Source organism: Dunckerocampus dactyliophorus, chromosome 3 (assembly GCF_027744805.1).
Source record: "Dunckerocampus dactyliophorus isolate RoL2022-P2 chromosome 3, RoL_Ddac_1.1, whole genome shotgun sequence".
NCBI classification, from domain to species: Eukaryota; Metazoa; Chordata; class Actinopteri; order Syngnathiformes; family Syngnathidae; genus Dunckerocampus; species Dunckerocampus dactyliophorus.
Window position 1 is genome coordinate 7,891,512 of NC_072821.1, and position 27,551 is coordinate 7,919,062.

Genomic DNA, 27,551 nt, shown 5'->3' on the forward strand with positions numbered 1-27,551 from the left:
CCACTGATGTCCTAACAGGTGAGATATACACCATGGCGGCAAGCCATCCAATTAAGATGACGTGTCAAGAGAAGGGCACGGTGGGAATCAGGAAGAGATGTGGACTGCCGGGCTGCGATGCGCCAAACAAGCAGAAAGCCAGCTGCTCTGAAGCTGAAACTTTTCATTCTGAAAACTGTTGATGTAAACAGTAGATGCTTTTCCACTGGAAACTAGTATGACGGCAAACCGCGCCACATTGAACGCATCTGTTGGAAACAAAGGTAAGAGAACGTATTTATTTCTTAATAAGGAGACTCATTTATCCAAGAGGAGACTGAGGGCTGCAAGCAAGCAAGCAAGCAGGCTGCTGCAGCAAAATGGAGACTTTGGAGTATAATACTGCAATATCCAGAGCAAAGGAACAGGCTAGGCTAATGTTACCATGTATAGTGTTTGTGATGATATTCCGCTACGATTGAAATACTTTCCCAGACAAACATTCCACAATTCCGTCAATTTCCACAAGATTCCGCATTTAACAGTAGATTTTGTTTTTATTGGCCAATTCCGTGATTCCCTTAACGTGGACCCACCCCACAAATATGTATATTATATTCATGCTCGTGCCTCGCCACTCCACGGTTCAAATTTTTCGGCTTCACTCTATCACAGTTTTTCAAAATATATTAAATTATCGCTCTTTCGTTTTTCACTACGGCCTATTCGTCAAAAATATGCATAATTAAGCAAATTTTACGTATTTTTGGCCTAAATTAAGCATTTTAAAGCATAAAAAGGGCCAAATGAAGTGAAATCCAAATATAAGGCATTCAAAAGACGCATTCATGACGTGACATGTATTCTACATGGGGCTCTAGTTGTCAGTAATATTACATTGATCAGACAACAACCACTGCAGGAAGTACGCTGCAACAAGAAACTCTCCCAATCCTAACGTGTGAGTCTATGTTATGTCTTGTACCGTATGTCTTATTTTCTGTTATTACGTATGTCTACCATATTGAGTAATAAGAGTTTAAATGTGACTGTAGGGGTGTTATTTCATGTCTAGAGGGCTCTAATGTTAATAACAGTATATAGAAGGTCGTGAACAGGTTTTCTGTGCGCTAACTACAAATATTCCATTTTAAGATAAGGAATCCTACTCCGCGGAAATTTACTCATCGCGGTCGGGTCCGCAACCACCAGAGGGGTGACTGCAATAAAGAGTAGTGCTTGAAAATTCATATGAAAAAACTTTGTTAAATAAAGAGTAGTGCTTGAAAATTCATATGAATAAACTTTGTTATATAATTGTGTTGTTTTTCTGGGAGAGCGACTGTAACTCCAATTTTGACAATGTGTGTTACTATATTCTTGAGTAGAATGACATAAGTAGAGAAATTAGATGTCAATAAAGAACATCAGACAGCAAAAGAAAGCTCTATTCTCTCTTTTCCTGTAAAAATGCCAACTCAAATAAAATGGTTGACTGAATTTTAGAAAAGGTATGAATATGCTCAACTGTGTTTTCATGCTGCTCCTTCTGACTGCCTATTGTGTTTGAACAATGCATTTAAACAAACTTAGAGTAAAAAGATTTTCAAAAAGGTTTCCAAACACAATAAGCCAAAGTAGCCTCAATCTCTCTTTTAGCACACTGACTCAATGGTCTTGTTTCACTTTCATTTTGGGAGCCTCCTGTCGATGTGGCTCCCTGGAAGCCTTTCTTCTTTTAGCTGCTCTGGATCTGGCCCTGCCCTTTTCAATGTCACTCTCACTGTGCCTTTGCATGCTTTTATTTTGAGGCTATTTGTGCTGCCGAGCACCTTTCCGAACTCGATCCCAGTCATTTTCACTGAGCGGCTCTATTTTAATGAAGGTGTACAGTCATGGCCAAATGTTTTCAGAATGACACAAGTATTGGTTTTCACAAAGTTTGCTTCTTCAGTGTTTTCAGATAGTTATGGCAGATGTTACGTCATGATTTACTGAAGTATAATTACAACCATTTCTTACGTGTCAGAGGTTTTTACTGACAGTTACATTACGTTTATGTCAAGAGTTAATATTTGCTGTGTTGACCCGACTGACGGCAGCCCATTCTCTCATAATCAGTGCTTGAAGTTTGTCAACCTTCCTCTCCAGAACTGACCACAAGTTCTCAAAGGTATTACGGTCTAAGGAATTTCCTTGCCATGGACCCAAAATGTTGGTGTTTTGTTCCCTGAGCCAATGGGTTATCACTTTTGCCTTATGGAAAGTACGCCACCAAAAAAAATAATCGGCTCTTCTCCGTATAAGCTTTTTCCCGGATGCCCCAAACAATCGGAAAGTGGATTCAGCAAAAAAAATGACTTCAGGAGCCCGATCCCTGTATCGTTTGTCAATACCAGTCTGTCTCTGATGTTTTTTTCTGTGGAGAAATGGCTTTTTTTACTGCCCACCTTGACACCAAGCCATCTTACAAAAGTCTTCGCCTCACTGTGCGTGCGGATGCACTCACACCTGCCTGTTACCATTCCTGAGCAAGTGCCGCACTGGTGGTTCCCCGATCCTGCAGCTAAATCAACTTTCGGAGACAGGCCCAACGCTTGCTGGACTTTCTTGGGCACCCTTCTTCACAACAATGGAACCTCTCTCCTTTTAAGTTCTTTGTGATCTGATAGATGGTTGTTTTAGTTAGCAATCTTACTATCAGCAATATATATATATATATATATATATATATATATATATATATATATATATATATATATATATATATATATATATATATATATTTAAATACACACACTGCTCAAAAAAATTAAAGGAACACTTGGAAAACACATCAGATCTAAACTGGGGTAAAAGTGATCTTGAATATCTTTCCTGATAATAAGTAGGTGATGTATTAGTAACAAAATGATGCCACATCATTTGATAGAAATGAAAATAATCACCCTATAGAGGGAGGAAATCAAAGACATCCCAAAAATGAAAGTGAAAAAATGATGCAGCACACTGGTCCATTTTGCTAAAATGTCATTTTAGCAACTCAAAATGATTCTCAGTAGTTTGTGTGGCCCCCACGAGTGTTTGAGCAGTGTGTATATATATATATATATATATATATATATATATATATATATATATATATATATAATATATATATATATATATATATATATATATATATATATATATATATATATATATATTCCAGTCTGTTATTCCCACGCAATCAGGATGACAGCGTCATCTCCAGCTTTTGTCCCTGCTTCCACGCTGTATTACTGACAAAAGGGCTCACTCCGCTCATGCCGTTGTTCTAGGAAGCAGTTATAGCAATTATAGCAGTTCTCTGGAAGCTGCAAACATCCCAGTTCTTGCATAGCCTTCATACCCACCAGACATGTCACCCATTGACCATGTTTGGGATGCTCTGCATTGGTGTGTATGGTATTTGAGGAAAGCGGTCGTCACACCACCTACTGGCTGGTTTTTGGACCCCACAAAACACTTAAACTGCACATTTTTGAGTGGCCTTGTATTGTAGCCAATCTAAGGCATACCTGTGCAATAATCATACTGTCTAATCAGCATCTTGATATGCCACACCTGTGAGGCGGACAAATTATGAATTATGAATGCTCACTAACTGAGATTTAGACAGATTTGTAGACAATATTTGACAATTTTTTTTTTTACATCTTTAGTTCAGTTCATGAAAAAGTGTTGCATATATATATATATATATATATATATATATATATATATATACACAGTATATTCTGGTTGTGCTGTGATTTTCATCACCTACTGTAATGATTCAGTGCCTCTGCAGCCCCCTGGAGGGGACGTAAAAATCATATTTACTTGGCTCAAAAAGAAACTATGAAAGATTGTTGAAGCAGTAGGTTGCAACAATAAAAATAAAAGTTAAAGCATGCACACTGCCAGACGCACATTTGTGCTATATGCAAATGATTTTTAAAAAAATATATATGGCTCAAAGGGGGAGGGGAAACGTGGTGGTGAAACATCATTTTGTGAGACTTCAGTTTCAGAGAGGGGTGACAGGACAAGTGTGATGAACAAGGGAAAATTGAACATACTGTGATGTTTGGCTGCTCACTGCAATAATAAAGTAATTAAATATCAACTACATACACACTCGACTTATGAACGGCAAGCCAATGCGACTGGATATAGTACAGTTTAACAAGCAAGAGATACGGCTGCATCTGTAGCAGCCTCCTGGGTCGATTAAGAATCAGCCATAAATCCTTAGATTCATCAATTATGGAAACATGCACCGGGTATCGTAAGACTAGCAACCGGTTGACAGTGAGTCTCTTAAACAACGTGAGAGCTTGGGCTGCTGGCGAAAGGATTGTCGCTCATTCTCTGTAGCTTACCATGACTGAAAATGAGAATGTACTTTAAATAGTAGCAGTGTGTACGTTATAGAGATCGAATTTATCTTATTTATTATGTATCATGCAAAACTAAGACTGGAACAACATCTAATTAAAAGTAAAAATGAATACAGACCCACCATCCACCAGTGCGAGGCTGGAGTTTTTCAGAAAGAAGATTACCGTAAATTCTGGTGTTTAAGCCGCTACTTTTTTCTTAAACTTTGAACCCTGCGGCTTATGCAGCGATGCGGCTAATTTATGGCTAAATTCTAATCTTGTGACATCTCCTTGACTTCAGAACTACTACTACTAATCGTTTAAATACTGTGCCGCTCACGAGTCAGTCTTTGGCAGGAGCCAATCGAGAGCTATCAGTGAACTCACGATGAGCTTGTCAACCCATTGGAAATCGCAGACGGTTTGTACTAATACTGTAGTCTGACTCATGGGGTCATCTTACAAAGAACACTAAACTCAACACACAACAACTTAACACTCAAAAAGGTAGCTAGGAAATATACAAGTACCTATACGAGTTTAAAATAAAAAAAAAACAACTGTTTTAACGTTTTCCCATAATGCATTTCGTCCAAGCATCGGTGCCTGCCGGGGCTTTGGTGTCACGAGCACTTTAATGTTTGTTAGCAAGGTAGCAAACAGTATGCGTCAGTCTCACGTGAGTAGTTTTAGTTCATTTTTACTTCATTTCATTAAAAAGTGGCCAACTTCTCTTTATACTTGAATGACACTTAACGTTCAAATGTTTGAAGCTCACTGCATCTAAATCTATTATATAGGGTGCATTTCAGTGGTGTAAAAATTGTCCATGCGGTGCTGAGACACATCCCATCAATTTCTGCAAACACCCATTTGACACCAATGCATTGACAAACAAGTTAGTCAGGGCCATCAAATACTTGTCAGTTTACGCTCTTAAACATACAATAGCAAATGTGCTTTCACCAACAGCACCCTTATTTTGTGGAAGGGGAAGATAAGCAGGTAAAGACCAGGATAAGTACACATGAAGTGCCATAATTGTCTTATGACCTTGCCATTCAGACACAGAGCATAGGCTGACAAAAAAAAAAATGTTCAATAAAAGCGGAAAATTATTGGGACAGTTATTAAGGGAGAAATTATGGCAGGGTTGCTGTGGTATAAAGCATCTTATGTGCCAAATTAATTGTAAATACAGCGGAACCTTGGTTAGCATCATTAATTAATTCCAGGAGGTCCGACTTTAACCAAAACATACTCTAGCCGAATTTATTATTTCATTTTTCCTATAAGAAATAATGTAAATCCATTTAATCCGTTCCAGAAAGCCATAAATGTTAACACAAAACACGTTTTATTTTACAATGATAGTTGTACATGGAGAAAACAAATCCAAATGCATATAAATGATGAATGAAAAAGATTTGGTTTGGTTTAGTTTATTTGAATTTACAATGGAATACATCTCATGAATCATTCTTTCACAGTTCCACATGTCCAAAAGGAGTAGGAAGAAGCAAAGCTTAAGGAGTAGGAAGAAGCAAAGGATTTGCGGTTACCTTCACTGAAGACGTGAAACAAAAATATCATGAGGCAGCGAGATCATCATGGACACCTTTTGTGTTTTGAGAGTTATTTCTTGAATGGCTTTTCTTTTGATCACGGCTGCTAGATATCCCAAGAAGGTGAGAAACACTACTGCATTCAAGAAATAACTCACGGCAAAACAAACAGGTGGTATTTGTGTTGATCTCGCTGCCAGTGTTTTTTTCACGTCTTCATTGAAGGTAAAAGTAACCTTAAATGTTCATCTATCTCTTTCCTTTGTCATTTATATGCATTTAAGAATTGTCTTATGCATGTAAAACTATAATTGTCAAAACAAAAAAACCTGCTTTGTGTTCATATTTTTGAGACTTGTGTCTGACGACATCATAGATGGGCAACAGAGCTGACTTCCGGTTCCTGTTTCTATGTACAATCAAGCCTCGCAATTTTGCGGTTCGATTATCGCTTCCTCGCTGTATCGCGTTTTTTTTTTGTTTTTTTTTTTCCCAAAAAATAATTAATTAATAAATGATCGCCGTTTTGCGGTAGACTGTGGTATTATTAGTCAAATATATTGAAATACAAGTGATATGTAGTATTCTGGTCACTGGGCAGCAGCAATCACACAAAACATTGAGACATTACCTGACGTTACATTACCTTACCTCTACATTCACAAGTCTACATATCACAACTCATGTAGTCAGCAATAGCATGTCCGACATGATAGTGAAAACATTTTCTCCTCCCATTCCGTGTGGAAGTGGTACGTTTTTGTCTTTTTAAGTTTAGAAGAAATAAATTCTAGGCTAACTGGCTAGCTCACTAGCTCATTAGATTGATAGCTTGTTCGCTCGCTAGCATGCTAGCGAGCAGCCGTCTCGAGTCCCTGCAGCATAGGACTTGCGCAATGTGTTGTAAGCAATAATAAGAGTGTAAAGGTGACTGTAGGTATGTTATTTCATGTCTACAGGTCTCTAATAATGTTAGAAACCGTAAAAAGTTATAAACGGGTACTCTATGCTCCAACTCCAAAAATATTCCATTAACATTGAATACTATATCGCATAAATTCATTGACTGTGGTCGGGTCTGGAACTCATTAATCGCTATAAACGACGGATGACTGTATTAGCAAGCTGCTAACAAAGACGTTTTGTGATAAAATACATTAGGAACACAGTTGCACTCACGAGGTGTATTAATAACGTGAGAAACACGTTCCTTATTGTACAGTAACTGGAAAATGTACGCAATCCGCAGCAAAATTTTGGTGTACATTTTCAGCATTGACCAAGAAAAACACAATAACCAGGGCGTACACGAGCCAATGTTCCCCTGTATGCGACTAATACGGCCTGCCCATTATTACAACTTTGGTTCTGTTGCTACAATATACTTAAAAAAATACTGTATAATGGCCAAGGACTCCAAATCCTTATTAATGTTTTAAAAATCCGGAAATAACAGGCTCTCTTAAAGTGCCACCTGCTTCTGATTACGTATCGCCATGTTAAATAAATGCCCCCGGCTACATACTGGCACCCTCTACTGACACGCCATACATTCCATTACTCTTTGTTTTGAATACCACAGAGTAACACACATTTCCTCATTTACTCTTCCCTCCGCTGTCACTTGACAGTTTGGTTGCTGTTGTTCTCCAGTGTCAGCCATCCAGCTATGGCTGTCTTCAGCTTTCAGCCACAATTGGAGCACTCATCCTATATATGAACTACAGGTAAGTGGAGAGGTGGGTGGATGCATGCCATTGAATCAATCGCTGGATGATAGCGATGGCCATGACAGCGAGGAGCGCGATAGCGGCTGTGAATAAGGTAAAAGGCTGGTGAGGACGGAGGAGGAGTAATCGTGAGAAGAGCCTCCGTCAAAAGAGAAACTCGGGAGAAAGGATGGTAATGGATAACATTTATCTGTACTGTGAAGGGAAGAGGATCATACAGGAAGATGGCGGAGCCTCTCAAGTTGTAAAAGTCTGAATTTGATAACATTTTTTGTGAAACTTATTCCATTGGAAGGAGTAGCCTGAACAGAGGGTATTAAGAGAAGAACATGAAAGGAGAAGAAGAATGTATAAATAGAACATTTTGGCTAACATTTTTACACTGTGTGGCAGCTACAAAAATTGCTAAATTTGGCAAACTTCTGCTTCAGTCATCAAAGACCAAGAACATTTTATATTTGTAGCGCTTTAATATTATAAATGCTTAAAGGGTCACTGACGGGATTTTTCAACTTTGCTGAACTATGTTCTATATTGTTTGTAATTATGGTCTATGTTGTTTGTTTTTTCTGAAAGCGAACGTTAAATTAGTAAAAATGACATTTTTGTAGTGCTCATCCGCCATTTTGGGACTGTCTTCTGTCTTTCAAGCCCTTTTAAAGTTTTTCCACCCAAAATTCAAGCATTTTTAAGAATGTCAAGCACCAGAAATAATCCTGCTTCATGACATGTAAAGGTTGTCCTGGTTGGGTACCTCACAAGACGGAGAGGAGGAGGAGAAAGATGGGGTCGTGTCAGGCAAGCTACACCTCTCCTGACAACACAGTGAACAACACACCAGCTCGACATGTGAGATGCATGGAAACAATGAAAAAAGATGGTAACGTGAGAGCAGAGAGCAAAAATTCCAAAACACTTTTATACACTTTTTTTTTTCGCATCACAAAGTGAGGGAAGAGGGTGCAATGGAGGGAAAGTGAGAAGGGCTGAATTATTGAGGCCAGACGTGTGTCGGGACACACAACGTAGATTCCCACTGATGACGCCTCCCTGCTGTCACTAAAAGTTTAGCTGGAGCCAGCAGACTGTAGTTGTTTTGTTGCTGTGAGGAGGCTTTTTGAGCAACCAGACATGTGGTTTTAACAGCCTTCTCCTGCTGTTTTTAGAGAAAAAAATATTTAGTGGGGCCGCAGCAACTTAACTTGAATGCATGCAGTACTCTGATTGTCTCATGTGCTTCTTTCATTGAAATTTCTCTGAAATGCAAAATATTATGACTTGCACGCACATGAGAATTATCAGTATTATCTATGTCATTAAAATGTAACGCTTCATTCCCAAAGTCACCGCATTGTGTACAAGTACACCCTTTAGGTACTACTACAGCTGGTAAAATAAAAGGTGCCAATACGTAGTACTGTACAAACCAGTTACTTTAGATCTCTTTGCAAAAAAAAAACAAAGAAAATAAAAAAAGTGCCCCAAAAATCAATTTTTCTAAATGTGTACTCCTTAGTTGCTATACTTCCAGAAGTATTTCAACAGCAGAAGACAACTTTTATGATTTACATTACATTGATCACATCACAACACATATGCGGCACATTCTAAAAATATAATTTAACAAGAAAACTAAAAAAGGAACCCAACAAAAATGAAAAAGAAGAAGAAAGCTGAAATAGTTGAAAAATCAACAGCTGTAATTTAAAAAGAATTGAATAAGTTAAAATAAGAAAAAAAAACTCATTCTGAGCAAAATTTTACGAGAATAAACTCTTAATATTGTGAGGAAAATGATGTCATTTTAGTAGCATAGGGTTGAAATATTACTGAGACACACAAACAGTTGTTGTTTACCGTAAAGCACCGTGTATAAACCGCACTTTTTTCCACTGGTAAGAAGCAAAAAAATCGGGGTGCGGTTTATACACGATGACGCAGAAATTGACGAGAAGCCCATTTTAGAATAGCCGTCTGTGGGTCAGACAGTTGCTTTGACTTTAGCGCCCTCTGCTGTACAGTTGCTGAAAATGCTAGTGTATGCAACTAACTTATCTGACGGCTGTCTGTATTTTCACACAGTGAAACGAACTCTATATACACTGAAGCTAACCTAAGCTTCCATGAAGACATTGCAAAAATACAATACAACGTTGGAGTTTATTGAAATCCACACTGAAGCAATGCAATAAAATAATAGAGAAAAAGAGAAGCAGTGAAAGATAAGATATCAAAACATCTCTGAAAATTGCAAATTCTTTATTTGAATTTTTTATTATTATTATTATTATTATTATTATTATTATTATTAATAATAATCTGTGCTTCGCCATAACATCAAAGATCTAGATGCCGACGTTCAGGTTTCTTCTTTATTTTTCTTTTTGAAATTGCTTCGTACCTTTACGCATGTTGATTTGAGATGAAAGAGTTGGCAAGCATTTATGAACTGAAACTTTTTCTTCCCCGCCATGAGCCTGAAAATGGGGGTGCGGTTATTACACGGGTGCGGTTTATACACGGTGCTTTACGGTAAGTTTTTTTTAATTCATAAAATCTATTATGAAAGTTATTATATTATGGGGATAAAGTCAAAATATCATCAGTCATAAAATGAGATGAAAATTTACGATGATTTGAAAAAAAACTTTTTAAAACAGCAAAAATGGGGGGGAAAAGAGCAAAAGACCGAAGCTCATATTTACTGTTTAATGCCCTTTTCACCTACAAGTATATCACAAAGCTGATATGCAGTTTTTTTTCTTGAACTACATATAACGTCTTAGTATATCTACCCGTATTGATATCCAAAACATCAAAGCGGCCCTTGCACCTTTCATCTTTCAGTATGTTGCCCTCGGTGGAAAAAGTTTGGACGCTCCTGGTCTAAATGTTTAACCTGCCCTCACGCCAGCATCATGACAGCCACCACATCCAAATTAAAAACTTGGCCTCAACAGCAGACTTTAATGTGCTTAATTCGTCATGAAATAAGGAAGGAGGGGGCCACACCCGACCATGAAACTGACTGTCAGTCCACAGTCCAATTAGTCTGAACCCTGGCAAGGGAGGGATCATTTACTGTCCAAAGTTGGCACAGAATGGTGACATCAAACTAAGGTGAAGACGACAAAGCAGAGGAGCTTGAACGTGAAGAAAGTGAAGAAGAGCAAGAGTGACAAGTGCAGAAGGAGGCGGGCGCTCTGATGTGAGTTGTGTTCTCACCGCTGTTCACAAGCATCCTGTCATCTTCATGAATAAGTCACAGGCCAAATGTTGCCTGCCTGTCAACTTCATGCACGCCAACGACGACGCACAACAGGCACACTGTAGCCCATGATTCTTTGCAGCCGTCATGGATACAATCCAAAAAAGTCTTAAGAGTCTTCATGATTAACATATGAGCTTATTATTTGGCCTATCGGGTTAAAGCGGTCTGATGACTTACAGCACCTTAAACTAATTAAGTCATTTATAAGCCATTTATAACAGCGTCCTCATTGCAAGGCGGTGTTTGTGTCCCTAAATGATGCACAATGAGGCAAGCAAATACAAAGCTCTCGAAGCTGAGCCCGTAAGAGCTACTTGTCTGTTTCCTGACCACCTACTCCCGAAATGGTGTGTGTGTGTGTGTGTGTGTGTGTGTGTGTGTGTGTGTGTTTGTGTTTGGATGCTGCTGACTAACATCTCTGAGCAGGCAGACAAGAGCGAGGTGAGACAGCGATAATAAGAGTTCAGCAAAAGGTAAATGCGGCGGGGCTATGCATTTGCTTGAACTCTCGCCTCCCGTCACGCATGCTCAGGAACACCATCATCATCATCATCATCATCGGAGAGCAAGAGATGAACTACCAAGATGACAAAAAGAAGAATGAATAGATATGATGTTAATAATCCTCAAAGTCCTCATCTCCTTATTAAATTTCTTCCAGCCTAACTCAATAACGTGCATTTCAATAAGTCTGACATATTTATTCACAGACATTCTCAATGCCGTGGATATCAACTTAATAGAAGAGTTCCAAAGCGAGGATGTTTGCTTGAAAGTCATCAACATTGTTAGCCAGCAGCTGTTCCGGAAAAGTGAAGTTAGTATTAGCGCATACTTACATTTATTCATATCGTTAACAGTTGAGTTCAACTTCACCAAAAGTTCAGAGTGCAATGTTATGACAAGCAGGAGAAGAGCAAAAACTTTCCCATAAAAAAAGTAGTGTTCTTTGCTCTTTTCATGACACGTTGTCATATTCCGATAAAACCGCCACCCTGGCAACATCCACCCTGCCCTTACTGCAGCTGTCTGCCGTTTCTTCCGTCCCACTGCGCCGTTTAACGATTATGTCTGCCTCAGTCTTAATATTTACAGCAGACGACGGCCAATTCAAATTTCTTTGACCATGAACGGTAGACACAACAGCGTGAGCAGTGACATGCGGTGAGGGGAGGAATATAATGAAAAATAAACAATAAAATACATGTTCATATTTGTGCATTCAACTGCATTATACGTGTATTTTCGGAATGATTCTAATTGTTTTAAGTAAAAATCACTGAATTCGCACATTCCCGAATCAAATAGAGGGCAGAAACCAAAGATGAGGCAGAGTGTCTCCCCTCGGCTTAGCGTTCAAGCCCAGCCTACTGTCTGAGTGCACACAGTGAGTGCACTGAGTTGGATTATGGCGTCTGCCCGTTTCTGTTTGTCATCAGGTCACCAATAATATACAGTTGCACTGTTTCAATCCATCTATCCATCCATCCATCCAACCATTTTCTCCTGCTTATCCGGGTCCGGGTCACACAGGCACCAGTCTCAATAGGGAAGTCCAGACTTCCCAGTCTCCAGCCACCCCTTTCAGTTCCACCGGTAGGACACCAAGGCGTTCCCAGGCCAGCAGGGGCAGTGAGACTTAATCCCTCCAGCATGTCCTCGGTCTGCCACGGGCCTTCTCCTGGCTGGGCATGCCCGGAACAACTCAACAGGGGGGCGTCCGGGAGGCCTCACCGCACGTGACTGAGCATGAGTAATGTCTAAATACGTCTTGAAAAAAACATCTGCTTAAAAACTTCATCGAGCCCAGCTTACGGCACATGGAATACCTGAGTAAGGTCTTCTGTAAGTATGAGTGACGAAAGGTGTTTAGAGTCACTCTTTGACAGCTGAAAACTCTTGACTCGTTTCTAGTTTTTACAGTCGCCTTTTCATGATATCATCCTTGCGCCTGACTCTCCAGGCATGACTAATCAACTTGCGCTCAAATTGTAGCAATAGCTACTTTGCTAGCACCGTGGCTCAGTTTGAAAGTACATTTGGTCATTAACTCATTCAATCCCAGCCATTTTTCAAAAGACAACCCCCTCAGTAGCGGCCATTTTAGACGATTTGACTGATTTTTGAAGGCACACAGGATATTTTTTTCTGCGGCTTTATAAACATGGAACCTACCAAAAGAAATATTACTCTTTCATCAGAAAAAAAATGTTTCAACCTTTTTCTGTTCTTTAGTAATTAGCAGTAGGACATCATAAATTTCTGGAAAATATCAGTACCCAACAAGAAGGGGCGGGAAAAAAAAGCTTTTTGTGAAGTTACATTTCAACTTCCACTTTGACACATTTTTGTTTTGCTTTTGTGACAGCTCAAATATCTAAACAACTGTAAAACAACACAAGAAAGGGTTGTTTTACATCACAATACCATTTTATTTACAAATATAACACCATGAACTATTTACAATTTTCAGATTTGAACTAAACTGTGTGTGTGTGTGCATGTGTGTGCATGTGTGTGCACGCACGCGTGTGTGCATGCGTTCAAATTTCCCTGCAATGCGTAACCTTCGTCACGCTACACTCCTTCATGTTCTTCCACTTCCTCCTTGTTGCCGAGTGTTTTAATACATGCAAATGATCCATGCCGAGCTCTTATCAAATGCACTTCTGCCACCTTGTGGCCGTTTTCATGGCTTAAAACTGCAGTGACATCGATTAGCGTGCAGTTGCGTCATCACCACATTTTCGCAAAAAAATGGAAAAAGACGTATAAATGCGTCTTTGGGATAAGATGTTTGGGTTTATAAAAACAAATATGTCCTTGGTATTGAATTATTATTATTATGAATGTATATGTATATTTTTTTTTGGGGGGGGGGGTAGGATTAAAATAAGCTTTGCTTCTTCCTACTCCTTTTGGACATGTGGAACTGTGAAAAAAAGGATTCATGAGATGTATTCCATTGTAACCTTCATGTTCAAATAAACTAAACCAAACCAAACCAAGCGGTACAGAAAATGGATGGATGGGTGGGTTATAGTTTGACTCTGGAAATTATTTAAATTTCCATTATTTCCTATGGTAAAAGAGTTTTCAAATCTGAACAAATCTCGGAGGTTCACCAGCATCTTGGAATGTGTTTGACTTTTAAGGTTCCACTGGAATTACAAATGTAAGGTCGCAGCCAACCACAACATACCCTACTTCTTCTGGATTTTTTCTTGATCCATTGCAACATTACAGCGTAGTTGCTCTACCCTAGTGGAGAACTGGCATACTGAAGTTTCATCAGCTCCCTAACCCTTTGAACAGAATTTGTCATAAATATTAACCACCGAAGAAAGATGTCTCGAGTACGATAACAGACACATAAAGAGAATATGCTCACAAAAAACAATCCAGATGCCAAACACCCATTTGTATCATCCAATCTAAGCAGTCACTTTAATGTAAGACAAAGATTGCACACAGAAGTGCCATATAAACTATACGTTGTAATAACATGCACTATTATGTCTGTCCCTCGCAAGCCAACTGCCCACCATCATCTGCTACCTGGTCCCCACTTCAGTGCTCCAAGCATAAGTGCACGGCAGACGAGGTGATAAATCAGACCTCCAGAGACGTCATCTAAACGCTGTTATCCTTTAACCCCAGGTGGCAAGGCTAGTGTAAACCATGGTCAACATATCACTTTGGCCATAGTCCTCTGGCTCTACTGCTGACCTGCAGGTTAATAGAAACGTTTTCCACCTTTAATACCAGCTCAGACATACGGGGAGGAAGAAAAGGGAGGAAGAGCAAAGGAAAGGAATAACAGAAGGATGACACTGAGAAAGAATGTGCTGAGCAAGCAGCAAAATGTAAGCAGTAAGACACCGCATGCTGCTAACATAAACAGCTACTTTATCGAAGCGCCAAATGTGAACATTTTAAAGAGGATGGGGCTGACTGAAATGAGTGAGGACAGGGCACAATGAGGGCGGGACGGAGACTAATTAAGGGTGTGTTTAATGTGCAGGCAGACAACCTCCCATCCTTAACTGATGAACAAAGTAATTAATTCTTAAAAAGAAAATCATCATCATTCCTCTGGTCTATTATTCATCTTTTGTTTTTACACTATTTATATCTGTATCCATGACAACAAAGAAGGCTTGACCTTGAACAGCTTGTTCGGTTTATTTTAGTCATCAAACAACTGTCCAGCAGCTAACAAATAAATATAGATTTCATTGATTTTTGTCTCTGATTGTCATCAGTATGGTAAATTGTTGTAAGACCATATTCAACGAGGCTATGGTGATACCTGAAACTGGGCACAAAACTCACTGTGCCTTAATCAACAGCCCGACGGTGATCTTCCAGGTTGAGTCAACAATACTTTGATGCAAGTGTCGCCGACCTACGAGCCTTTCATGGGCCGGCAATATCCCTAACGCACAATGTGAGCCGCTATGTTGTTTACTTTGATTTTCCCCCCCAGTTTGATGCCCGTGTATGCCCAGCACTTGCTAAAATCACGGCTTAATAAAAAAATTGAGCATGTCTTTCTACGAGAAACGAGACTGTCAGCAACATAAAACGTGTCATTGACAATGCAATATGGTGTAAATTCTTCAAAGTTTATCCGTCTCGACTTTTCAATCAGTCTCTCTCTTTCATTTGGAGAGGCTGATTTTGGTCGAATTTCTTTTGGAAACACACAGAAGGAAATGTCACTTGACAATGTAGATGACATTCAGGTAGAGGATGCAATTTGAAGAAGAATGTGTGTGTGTTTGTGTGAAAAAGAAAAGGCTACAAAGTGTTATATTGCGGGTGGTAAAAGATTAGCATCATCTAAAGCCTTATGCTGCCTTCTCCCCTTTCTTCCTTTCTTCCTTCCTTCCTTCATTCCTCTTCTGCCTCAGAGCCATGGATAAATTATGGATGCTTATTAGAAAAGGGCAATATTCAGCATCCCAAACAAACTCAGCGGCGATGGACATGAAAAGAGAAGGCACCAAAAAAAGTGCTGATGTTGGGGATGTGAAGAGTTAACGTCGCAGGGGAGCCAGTGGCATGGCTAGGAAAAAAAAAAAAACCCTAGAAAGTCTAGAAGTCTTTTTAGGTCACTGAATTTTACAGGAGGAGCTAAGGAGTAAAGCTGCACACTAAGATGCTACTTGAAAGTTGGTTGTGCATCCTAACAAATGCCTTCCAAGGTCATGATTGCAAGCATCACAACGACCTATCAATGACTTGTTCTCCTTATGAAATGTGTTGTCGGCGCTGTTGAAGAGTCACTTCCTGCGAGAGAGAGTCTTGAAGTTTAGCGAACCTCCTCTAATCCTTCAGTAAGTTGAGAGTTAGCACTTGTGAGTGTCACTTCACGCGTGTAATGCCCAGGATTATGTTCTATCCAGATTAAATGGACGGTGCAAAATGTATAATAAATGTGGAAATACGGAGGCAAGGAAGCGTAGGAGCAATAAGAAGACGAATCGCATTCTTGAGCAAAGATGACAAGAGTGTGGGTATAACTGAATGGCAGTGACCCCAAGATACCTCAGCCATTTTGATTGTGACTACTCTGAAAATCAATATGATGTCTTGATGAGGATATAAGACTGTGTTTTTCTTCGTAGAAAAAACATATGCCATTTTATATTGGGGGTCTAGAGATTTCTAAATGCAAATCCAACAGGTGGCAAACAAAGATCATAGCTTTTCTTCAAGGTCGTCTTATATTCGTGTTATTCCTCCGACTTTGAACAACAATGATCTCTGAATTTGAGGAACAGCGGTTCACAATCAAGGGACAGAAAGGGGACATGTGTTTGTATTACCTTTGACACCAGCTAGCATAGCATCTACTGTTAAATATCCGTCAAAGTGATTGGGAATCTTAGGGTTTGAAAATAAGTTATAGTAGCTAATATTGTATTTGAACTCTAGGCATCTGTGATTCAAAATAAACAGGACTTTAACTACCTTGGCCATCTTGTTTCCAAAATGACAAGGTTCCTTCCTCTGCTAATGAAAACGATGACCATTTTTACATAGTGTGTGGCACTGACGACAAATATTTTATGCAGTGGAACCTTGGTTTTCTTCTGCCCCGGTTTTCATCAAAAATTATTGCCACAAATGTATCTGTTTTCATACACTCTGCCAAATAGTGTGCGTAACAGTCAAGAGTGATTATTTTAGAGTTGAGACACTATAGACAGGGTGCTTTATTTGTTCGTGGAATGTACACAAAACGATGAACAACTCCGTATCTGTCTCCTTCCTTCCTCTTTTTAAGCACGGCATATTTCATTAGATGTTAGAGGAATGTTTTTTTTTATGACAGCTGCAAAAACAAGTTAGGTAGCGTCTGTTACAATAGGATAATGTAAGGTTCCTTAACTAACACAGGTTGAAGTTCCATCTATTTGGTAATTTTTGTGTATTTTGCGCTGTTTTCTGCATGTAAAACTATAATTACTGTGCATTTTGTTAATATTTTTGGTTGTCTGGAACAGATTAATTGGATTTACTTTATTTCTTATGGGAAAAATGTATTCGGTTTTGGTACATCTCTGTTGTCTGACATTTTGGAATGGATAAATGACGAAAACCGAGGTTCCATTGTATTCTGTATGTACTGATATCAAATATGTTGCACAGGTGTGATCAATGTCAATGTGATTGACTGATATGTGGCAGACTCAATATGACACCATTGCAAGACAAAATACACCGTGATCCTACGCTCCCTGCTGAGTTAGTAAACTGTTGCACACACACACCAGCATTTAACATCTGTACACACACACACACACACACACACACACACACAAACAGAGGCTGACAGAGACCCCCCAGAGAAGAAGGCAGTAAATGAAGCTCACAACCATAGAACGCACTCACATCAATCAGGCATGCATACGCACTTCTCCTCCCAACGGACATGCAGTCGCATCTGTCCGCCGCAGCAAGTGTGAAACAATTACAACGTGAGGAAAAAAAATAAAATAAAAAACAGTCGCGTGCCAAATTGTTTGGCTACTCTCCTCTCCTCGTGATTTGTGATTGTGCCGCCTGGTGAAAAGACATCTTCCTCCTCACACACTTAATGCCTTTCCAATACGAGGCGTGTCGCAGTTTCGCGCAGGCGGGGCGCCGCTATCACGCAAGCCGCCGGGGAGCCAGAGGAGGCCTGTGAACGCGGCCCAGTGTTGTTCCCACAATGCTGGCTTGGTTGTGATTCATCCCAGTCAGCGACTCAAAAGGCCACAGAAACACAATCAAGGCAGGATTAGACCCACTGTGTGTGTGTGTGTGTGTGTGTGTGTCATACAGTTCATGAGGCCACAATACACTCACACACACTTTGCCACCACCCAAAAGTGACACTGCTTCCGTCAGAATGCAATTTTAACCAGGACAAAAATAGTGAATGTGGAAAGAAAGGATTACGGGCCTGCTTGCAATGCAAGCACCTGAAAAATACTTTGCTTTGCAAGTACCGTCGTCTTTGACAGCTCTTGTTACAGCCACGGTTTAGCTTCGAATTGCGGCTTCATTCCCAACCGACATTTGTCAAGCTTTTCTGTACTCGTGGGACTGTCACAAAAAGAGGAAACATTCTTTTTTTTTATCAGATTAATCAGTTTTCAAATGAATGAATCATGATTCATCACCATATACATGCCCGTTTTTACTATTTTATTAACAGCAAGACAAATGACAAGACACGATTAAACAGAAATCCCTCGTTTCTCGGTCAACGGTTCTAGACCCGACTGATAAGAGGATTTCCGCGAAGTAGGATTTATTTATGCATGGAATATTTTCGTCGTAAAAGCCATGGAGAACCCGTTTGACCATCTAAATACATTCTTTCACATTATTATAGTCTGCTAGGCATGAAATAACACCCCTTTAGTCCTCTTTACGCTCCTATTACCCAATATAGGAAACATAAGCGTAAATAAGTCATTTAAGGCATAAATAAGACTCATTCTCGTGTGTGTTGCTGTTTCCTAGGGGAGCTCAGTAGCGGGCTTTCTTTACAATGATTATATGTTTTAAGGCTGTAAAACCCCTCACCAGACACTTGATACACTTTTCTCAGACAGGCTTTAACATTTTCCCACATTTCTCTCTTGTTTAAACGCTCTCAAAAAAGTTCCAACCTTCGTTTGAATTTTAATGATCAACCTACAAGGTTCGATACAAGAAATTATTAAGTGACTCGTGTATTTCACTCTTCTGACCGTGCCTTTCCGTCCTGGCGCCGTTCCGCTGTACTCTAGCGTTTTTGTATCCTTTTAGAACATATTGCTCATGTCGTCGTATTTTCCTCCTCATCCTCCTCGAACCAAAGATTAATTTATTCCGTAATGGCGCCCTACAGCCGCAACTTCTACCTCCCTTCAGCATCTCCAGAAGTCCAACTTTCTGTGCGATGGTTAGCATCCTCCTCTGCCTTTGACGGTGCAGATAAAACTCGCAAACATACAGCACTTCAGAGTCACACCGCTCGCGATCGAACATTTATGTAAATTTGGCAAGCCGATCGCATTCTGTACCGCACAAGAAGGCAAGGAGAAGACTGATTGACAATGGTATACAGGCCCTTAGCCAATCAGGACACAGAACACAATGCACGTTTATACGCTGTAAAACACAAAAAAATTCCACGAAACAGCGAATCCGCGAAAGGTGAACCGCAATGTAGCGAGGGAACGCCGTAATTCAAACCTGCAATAAAAGCCTGTTGTTCCGGCCATCAAGTCTGGTGTTTGTGTGTCTCACCGAACATGACAGTAACATCAGTAACATTACTGACATCTAGTGACCAGAATGTGTGTAGAATACTACATACTTGTATGTGTCGTATTTGCATTTTAGTTCATGTAGCCGTTTTTATGCTTGGAAATGCTTAATTTAGCCAAAAATTTTTGACTTTTGTTATGATAAGCTAAACAATATGACACATATCTGAGGGTTGCGGTCAAAGACACCACGTAATTTATGTGGAATTCACATGGTTTGAGTGTATTTTCATGGATTTCCAAGCATACTTAAATTGTACTTCCACAATAAGGGTTACGCAATCATGTGAACAGTGCCTGGCCAGCACGGAGAGAAGTATGATGGTTACATCCAATATTTGTCTTTTTAAAGCTTGTCGGCGTTATTGCACTATGGCAAAGCAATCAATTCATTTTGCATAAGAGAAAAAGGTATGGTATATTCCCAAGTAAACTATTAGATTCTTTCAAGTGTGATTAAGGTATTACATCATAGCTAGAACCATATTCATTTGGGATGCCACAACAGATAGCTGAGGTCAACAGATTCAGGTCAGAGCAAGATTCCTATTTATTCTGATTGATACAAAAGGTGAGAAGGTCATAGCAGTACATGTTTTGTACCAATCACAACACATCAACTGATGTTCAAAGGTTGCATAAGAGCGATAACTCCAGACTTGAAGAATGTCCTATTTTATACTCTTACTGCTAATGGGCAGCAGTCCAAGACCAGTGAAGTAAGTTGACGGCTTCTTCTTCGTCTTCATCGCTTCAGTCAACAACAGATTGTCAGCGCTTCGCCGCCATGGATCATGACAACGCTGTGACTAAACAGATCGTGTTCGCCACGGCTGACACATCGCTTCAAACATCCGAGCCGTTCCCGTCCGGAGGACCCAGGGTGACGGAGCCTAAAAGTCAGCCTATGTAGTACACCACTACGTACTGAGTCCATGTCAATGCATACTGTAGTGATCATTTTTTTAACTCCAAGTTACAGTTACCTGAAATACGTCTAGAAGTCGAGCATCATGGGTACAAAAGAATCGCCTTGGATTCCCATCTAATTTTCCAACGACGCCTTGCTCTCATCATGTGTACTATTCAAGTAAAAACGACATTACTTGTTGTTGAAAGCCACCATGAAGCAGTGGAGAAGCACACAGCCACATAGCTCAGTCTCCAAAATAAAACCATACCCACCAATCACCAGTACATTAGAAAATGTATAAAATAGCCACCAAGGAAGTCTAAAGAGCATTAACTGTCACGCTATGCAGTATTCTGGTTTGTGTACATTTACATGTAATAAAACACAATAAAAGTAACATTACAATGCAGGTTTAATGATACAGTGGAACCTTTAAAGTCAAACACCCCCAAGGTCACACATTGGAGGTGAGCGCTGCTGTCTGTCATGGTTAGGGACCGCAACTGCTAATTCTCGATAGTGTCTCTGAAACCGTGTGTTTGTGCACATGCGCACGGCACAACGGGCATGCGAGTGAGTGACAGCCATTAAGGCCACTCCCCCTTATCAGGCCGAATAACAAATTTCATTCAGTTTAACCCGTAATTGTGAAGAATATAGTCTTTTTTTGTACAATCTCATCTGTGAAAACACTATTAGTGACATATTTCAGCCAGTGGTGGTGTTTTTTGGGTGATTAAAAAAAAAGGTGTAATTGGGAGCCAAGGACGGACAGCACTTCTAAAACTGAATGACATTTACACGATGATAACATTTGGGCATTTAAGTCATGTGTTATCTAGTATGCACATTTGAACATGAACCAGGGTTAACTTATTGTGTATTTGCACAACTGTTAATGTCAAAGTGTACAAACCAAGAAAAAAAAAAAAGATTTCTGCGTTTTTATATTTTCAAGCTGGGATAGGCTCCAGCATACACCCGCGACCCTAACTAGGCTAAGCGGCATAGAAAATGCATGGATATTAAAAGTGTTGAACTTATTTTTGTACTTGCATTGCTGTTATTTTGAAAATATGACAAAAATAATGTTTTTTTAATACTGTATTATTGCTTTTACCGAGATGAACTTATCTTTACTTTATACTTGTGACAACAAAATATGAACCATGGTAAACTTATTTTTACACTTGCACACTGTTAAAATGTCTTAGCAGTACGTAAGAAAAACAAAAATATCCATTTTAAACTGTTTCATTGCTTTTAGCGTGGCTAACTAAGTTATGTGCTAATATGAATCCCGGTTAACTTATGTTTACACTTGCATTGCTATTCACCTCAAAATAAGACTTAAGAAAAACAAATAACTTCCAACTGTTTTATTCCTTTTACCATGGTTAACTTCTTTTTCCACTCGTGACAACATTTAGCCTCCGTCTCATTCATGTTGTATTCTCGTGTGTACCGTGGTTAACTTACTTTTACGCATGCACAACCGTTAACGTCCAAACGTTGCTTAAGAAAAACATAACTAAAGCTTTTAAACTTCTTTATTGATTTTACCATAACTTTCTTTTACACTTATGACCACGTTTAGTCTCGGTCATCAAACGTATGTTCTAACATGAACCGTGATTAACTTGCACGACTGTTGAGAATGTTAAAAAGGTCTCATGAGGGCCACGGTTGGACTCTGGAACGAATTATTTCTATTTCCACAGTGCTTCCTATGGAGGGGAGGAGATTGACCAGAATCCTGTGACTAATTAACGGTTCCACTGTACACGTTTTCCTGAAATGTGTTGCTACACTGCTGATCCCCAAGAAGCAATCATCACAGCATCTAACAAAAGCTTTGCTTAAAGTGATAAACAACAACTTCCTCAAGCATTTGAAGCTCAGTCAGCCCAAACTGATGCACTGATGTACTGAAGAATGATAAATGAAAAAAAAAGTGTCATTCTTACCGTAAACCCCTTGGCAGCGAGCAAACGGATAGATGCTAGAAAACAACAAAATCCAGAAAAGCTCCATGTTCAGCTGCGCTCCGTCATAACCTGTACAAGACAGATGACAACATCCGGCTGTCACTTCTGAGTGCTTCATGTCCAAATAAAAAAAGAAAGAATTGGTACTGTAAACCTTTCGGGCCAATTGTGGGTTTTTTTCCCCCTTTCTTCTTTCCCTTTCAGACATGAAAATAATATTCCAGAATAAGCTCCAACGCTGCACGGTACCACAACATTTCATTCAATTTAAAGGGCGGGTAATTCAATCACAAATGGTGGATTATAGAAAGCTTACAAGCAAGGGCTGGTAGGGCATCAGAGATGGACACGGGTTGTCTTGGCGAGCATGTTAGCGTGACAGTCCTCTCCACGTTGTAATGAGGTGCTGAAGACAGGTGGATCGGGCCGGAAGGATGTGCTATATAACATGTCGGGGTCGTGCACTTGACCCAAAACCCAATAACGTCCTCAACGGCCACAACATTAAATATACTCGCAGCATCTAATAAGAGCTGTATCACAGAATAATGACTGGCTTCATGCAACAATATGGTTACTGTGGTCGTTTGCATACTGACAGCTGTTTCTAATATTTTGAGACACCACTCACCAGGATGCGGTACACTTCTACAACACAGGCAAACTAGAGCTATTTCACATACTGTATGCACGTTATCTTTGTAAAGAATGCGTGTCACTGTGAAGCCAGTTTTCTATGTTTCTAATATTTTGACCATCTACAAGACAGCACCACTCAGTATGCAGCACACTTCTACACCACATGCAAACTACATCTGCAATCATACACGTTATAGGACATATTTCCATTATCTTATGGCATATCTTACATGTATGTTAGCAGGTTAGATTTGAATGCATCTTTCTAATACTGTAAACTACGAGTATACATTTACGGTATTTCTCAAACTAAGCTGTATCGTTATTAAAGCACATGTTTTTGCTGCATCTCTTGTATTACTTGCGTGGTGCAAGCGACCCCTGTTTCCATGTCTTGTTAGTTACTTTGAAACTGCTATCGAGTGGAAAAAATGGTTCCTTCATTAGAAATGTGGGGATTATTTGTTAACTTTTTTTGAGTAATGACTCAAAAGTTGCATTGCACAACCTAATCAAAGTTCCGATGAAATGTGTGAGTTTCTGATATAACTTATCAAAATGCGCTGCATGACGCCGATTAATTATTTAATATTGCGTCCGTTTATAAAATCGGGTCAATTAAATATAATGATGAAACGTGCACGCGGAAGTGCATTTACATCGCAAATATAGATCATATACGATAAACAGGGGGGGAAATACATAAAGTGTGTCCAGTTAGTCAATCTACCTTGCCTCCGTAGGTGCGGTCCTGTGGGTCAGCCTGTTCCCCGGCGCAGAGCGCTCTCCTCCCGGCTACGCTCAGAGGATTCCACCGCTGCACCACCACCACCACCGCCACCTCACGGCAAGCTCCACAGCAAAAAAAAAAAAAAAAAAGTTATAAATCCGCAAAAGAAATCACTTAAACGACTTCCCAGTGCCGTCAAAGATCTCCTTGACGTGTTCAACTTTTTACACCAGGCTCCTTGCAACCTCCCTCAGGATAATGTTTTAAAAATATAATCACTTCTCCTTTGCAAAAGTGGAGCTGTGCGGTGTGACACACAGTCGTCCAATTGTTGTGTGCATGACGGAGTAACTCTTGCAAGGCGTGGGTGGAGCGCTGCAACCTCGGCTCCTGAGTGAGGACGGAGGACGATGAGGAGGCTCAATCAGAGCCGTGTCTGTGGACTCCAAGTGATGCTGGCCAAGTGGAAGATGTGCGCAGACTGAGAACGACCGCCCCTGTCTGAGAGCAGAGAGAGAGAGAAAGAGAGAGAGGGGGATGAAGAGGAGGGGAGGACAGAGGCTTACAGTCCTCTGTAGTGAACAGGTTGTCTGCAAAAGAGACCCTGTGTAAGTCTTCTCTGCTGCTCCATGATCACCATAGGAGACCACCTCCAAATGGAAGCAACAGCCCCAAATAAAGTTCTTCACAATGATCATGAACCGTAGATCGGTTTTGTAAAGCCGTGTGTGAAGTCTTCTCCTTTCAGGTCCTCTTGTGGCGCAGTTCCTGGCATGGCCACAAGACGGCACACTTTCAGCCCATTGCCATAGCCAAAGGTGTTCATTTAGGACACCTACTAATTCGATCTAGAGAGCTGTAACAATAATTGTGCCATGACAAAGCTAATATGTTAGAGGTGTTCATTTGACAGTATATTTAATATTATTATTAGTGTTGTACCACTTTAGCCGGTCTGTGCTGACACTGGCTCAGAATTTATCTGCGTTGTGTTCTTTGACGTTTGTGAGTGACGAGACAGCTGCAGTTCTCTTGCCAGCCAGAGGGGGCGTTTATTGTCTGTGGACAACATATAAAATGTACAGCAACCTGAATAAGCTTCATGCACACGTCTCCTCTCCTCAGCACTCCAGAAGGCGACTGAAGCATTTTAAACAAAATGTACAAAAAGAGGGATCCTACATACCTGTGCACAACATATAAAATCGGCAGCAACCTGAATAAGCTTCATACACACGTCTCCTAAAAAATGAAAACCACATGAAAAAAGAACTCCCCCAAACTAGCTTAATTAACAGCAATAACTTCCGTGAATTGTCTTCAAATGCTGTACATAATACAGAGAGCGCACACTGGCATGTAATGTCTCTTATGTTCATATTAACACATTAAAACACTGGGCCTCATTCAAGAAACGTTCTTACGCACAAATGTGTTCTTAAAGCCTTCTTACGAAGATTTTTGGCATTCACGAAACGTGTTCTTAACTCACAGTTCTTAGATCTAAGAACAAATTCTACGAACGCTCAGGAGGACTCTTACGCACAAGCAAAGCTTGCACTTTCAATGCGCAATCGCCCTCATGATGGATTTTGCAACCTGATCCCAAAAAATGTAGTGCAAATAAAATATCCCAACAATTATGTATCATAAAAACAACTAAAATATACTCCATCGATAAATATATATTCAAATCCTAATTCATCAAAAAAAAGGCTGGCTGGACGTGCGCTGCGCAGAGAGAGAATGTATAGGGACCATTAGATTTATTTGCTGAAAGCCACCAATATTTGATGTCCCGCTTCAGGCTTCAGGCTTCCCCCTCTGTTCTTGCAGGTGTGCAGGATCATCAGAATAACATCGCAATGAAACGTGGTGTGCCTATTGCGCACGGAGCACCTCCAGGTAACGACATGCGCCCCCAGACACGTCTTGAGCCAGAGCACGGGGCTGCTGTATTAATTAGGCAGCATCTAATCAAATGTAACCACAGAAAAAATAAATTGTCACAAACAAACTATGTATTTTGACTTTATTTTTCCATCATGATTGTGTAAATATTTTCTAGAGTGTCCGAAATGGTTTGGTTTCTGATTGATGGCCCACCTCCCGTTTCCTCCAGATCCCTCCGGTGCAGTCCAATCTTTTTTTTTAGTCTATTTTAAGTCAAAACACTTCTTTTTAACCTCTGCGGTGGTGCGTTTCTCCGTGGAAACGGCATTTATGTTTCCTGCAATGGTGCTCCATGCCGACTCTTTTTGGGTGGCCTGATGACCGGTGGATACACGTGAAAATAAGGTGGTCTTGTGTTCGCTCACTCCTTGTAAAAGCACCTCTATTTCAGTAGAATTGAAGTTTTTCTTTCGTTTGTTGTCCAGCTGCTCCTCAGTCTTGCCCTTGCGCGTTGCCATCTCTGCCTCCAGCTGACTGTTGCGCACGGCACATTTTTTACCTTATATAGGAAATAATAGGCGGTGACCTATGCAAATTAGGGCTCACATGCACGGGCATCGCAGTTGGCATTCATCAACCTAAGAACACCGGTGCGAACGATTATCCCTACTTAAGAACGTGTCGTGAATGTGGCGCAGTTTCCAACCCGCGCCTTCTTAAGTACACTTCTTAAGAAGACTTTTAAGAAGATGTTCGTGAATGAGGCCCATTGTTGCCACCAGGCTAGCATATCTCTCGTCAGCAGTCCAGAAGGCGCCAGAATGGCAGGAAGTGACATCACAGCGATGTCAAAGTTCACACAACAAAAAGGAATGCAAATAAAATAAAGACTGCCCATAAAAAGGTGCATATAACAACAAATACGTGAGAAATGAAAAATGAATTATTGGTGAAATTAAATTAACTGAAGGAAGACATCGGTTACACCACTACATGGCATCACTCTGGCAGTGCTTTCTTGTCACGAGGCATGGTGGTGACCCCAGGACGCACAGACAGGAGCATGGAGCAGGCAGAAAAGGTCTTTAATTGCTCCACAACCAGGCGCAATCAGGCAAAACACTAACAAAAAGCAACAGTGCCAAAAAGGGAAGCACTGTGGGGAGGAAAAAAACTACACAGAAGTAGTGAGAGGTGAAGCAGCGGAATGAATACCATCACAAGACTCCCACAACCAAACGACAATGAACCAGCAAACAACAAAGACCGCACACTCTCCTGTACGTGTATACATATACAGTATATGCGTTTGTATGTAAATATGAGTTTGGATGCAGTAGTAATATTAAATGAGGATAATTAATGAAAAAACAATAATAAAAATGATATAATAATACGTAATGATAAATGTTACTTACCTTTGAAGAGGAGTGGTCGAGCATACGTCGTTGTGGTGGAGGAGAAAGAGTTATTGAAAAAAAAGGACAAATCGTTGTCGTCGTTAGACTCTTCTAAAAGAGGTAGTGTTCTGTGGGTGGTGTAGAATTAAGCAGGCCTATTAACTCTTCATAACTTTAATCACACGCTCTGTCCAGGTTGTATCATACAGCTACAATGTAGCTTT

General features: G+C 40.1%; 1 protein-coding gene across 5 annotated transcripts in view; it reads right to left on the bottom strand.

Moving 5' to 3' along the window:
• The window catches only part of LOC129178146 (MAM domain-containing glycosylphosphatidylinositol anchor protein 1), a 214,328-nt gene extending 189,826 nt beyond the window's left edge, over positions 1-24,502 (bottom strand). For all 5 annotated transcript variants that reach the window (XR_008569757.1, XR_008569758.1, XM_054770068.1 and 2 more), the window contains exons 1-2: positions 24,035-24,502; positions 22,645-22,734 (exon numbers count right to left, since the gene is read on the bottom strand). Coding sequence is in view for 3 of the 5 variants with exons in the window: in XM_054770068.1 (XP_054626043.1) it covers positions 22,645-22,711 (67 nt within the window). In the remaining 2 variants the exon portion in view is untranslated. The remainder of the gene's footprint in view (positions 1-22,644; positions 22,735-24,034) is intronic.
• Between the last annotated feature and the right edge of the window lie 3,049 nt (positions 24,503-27,551).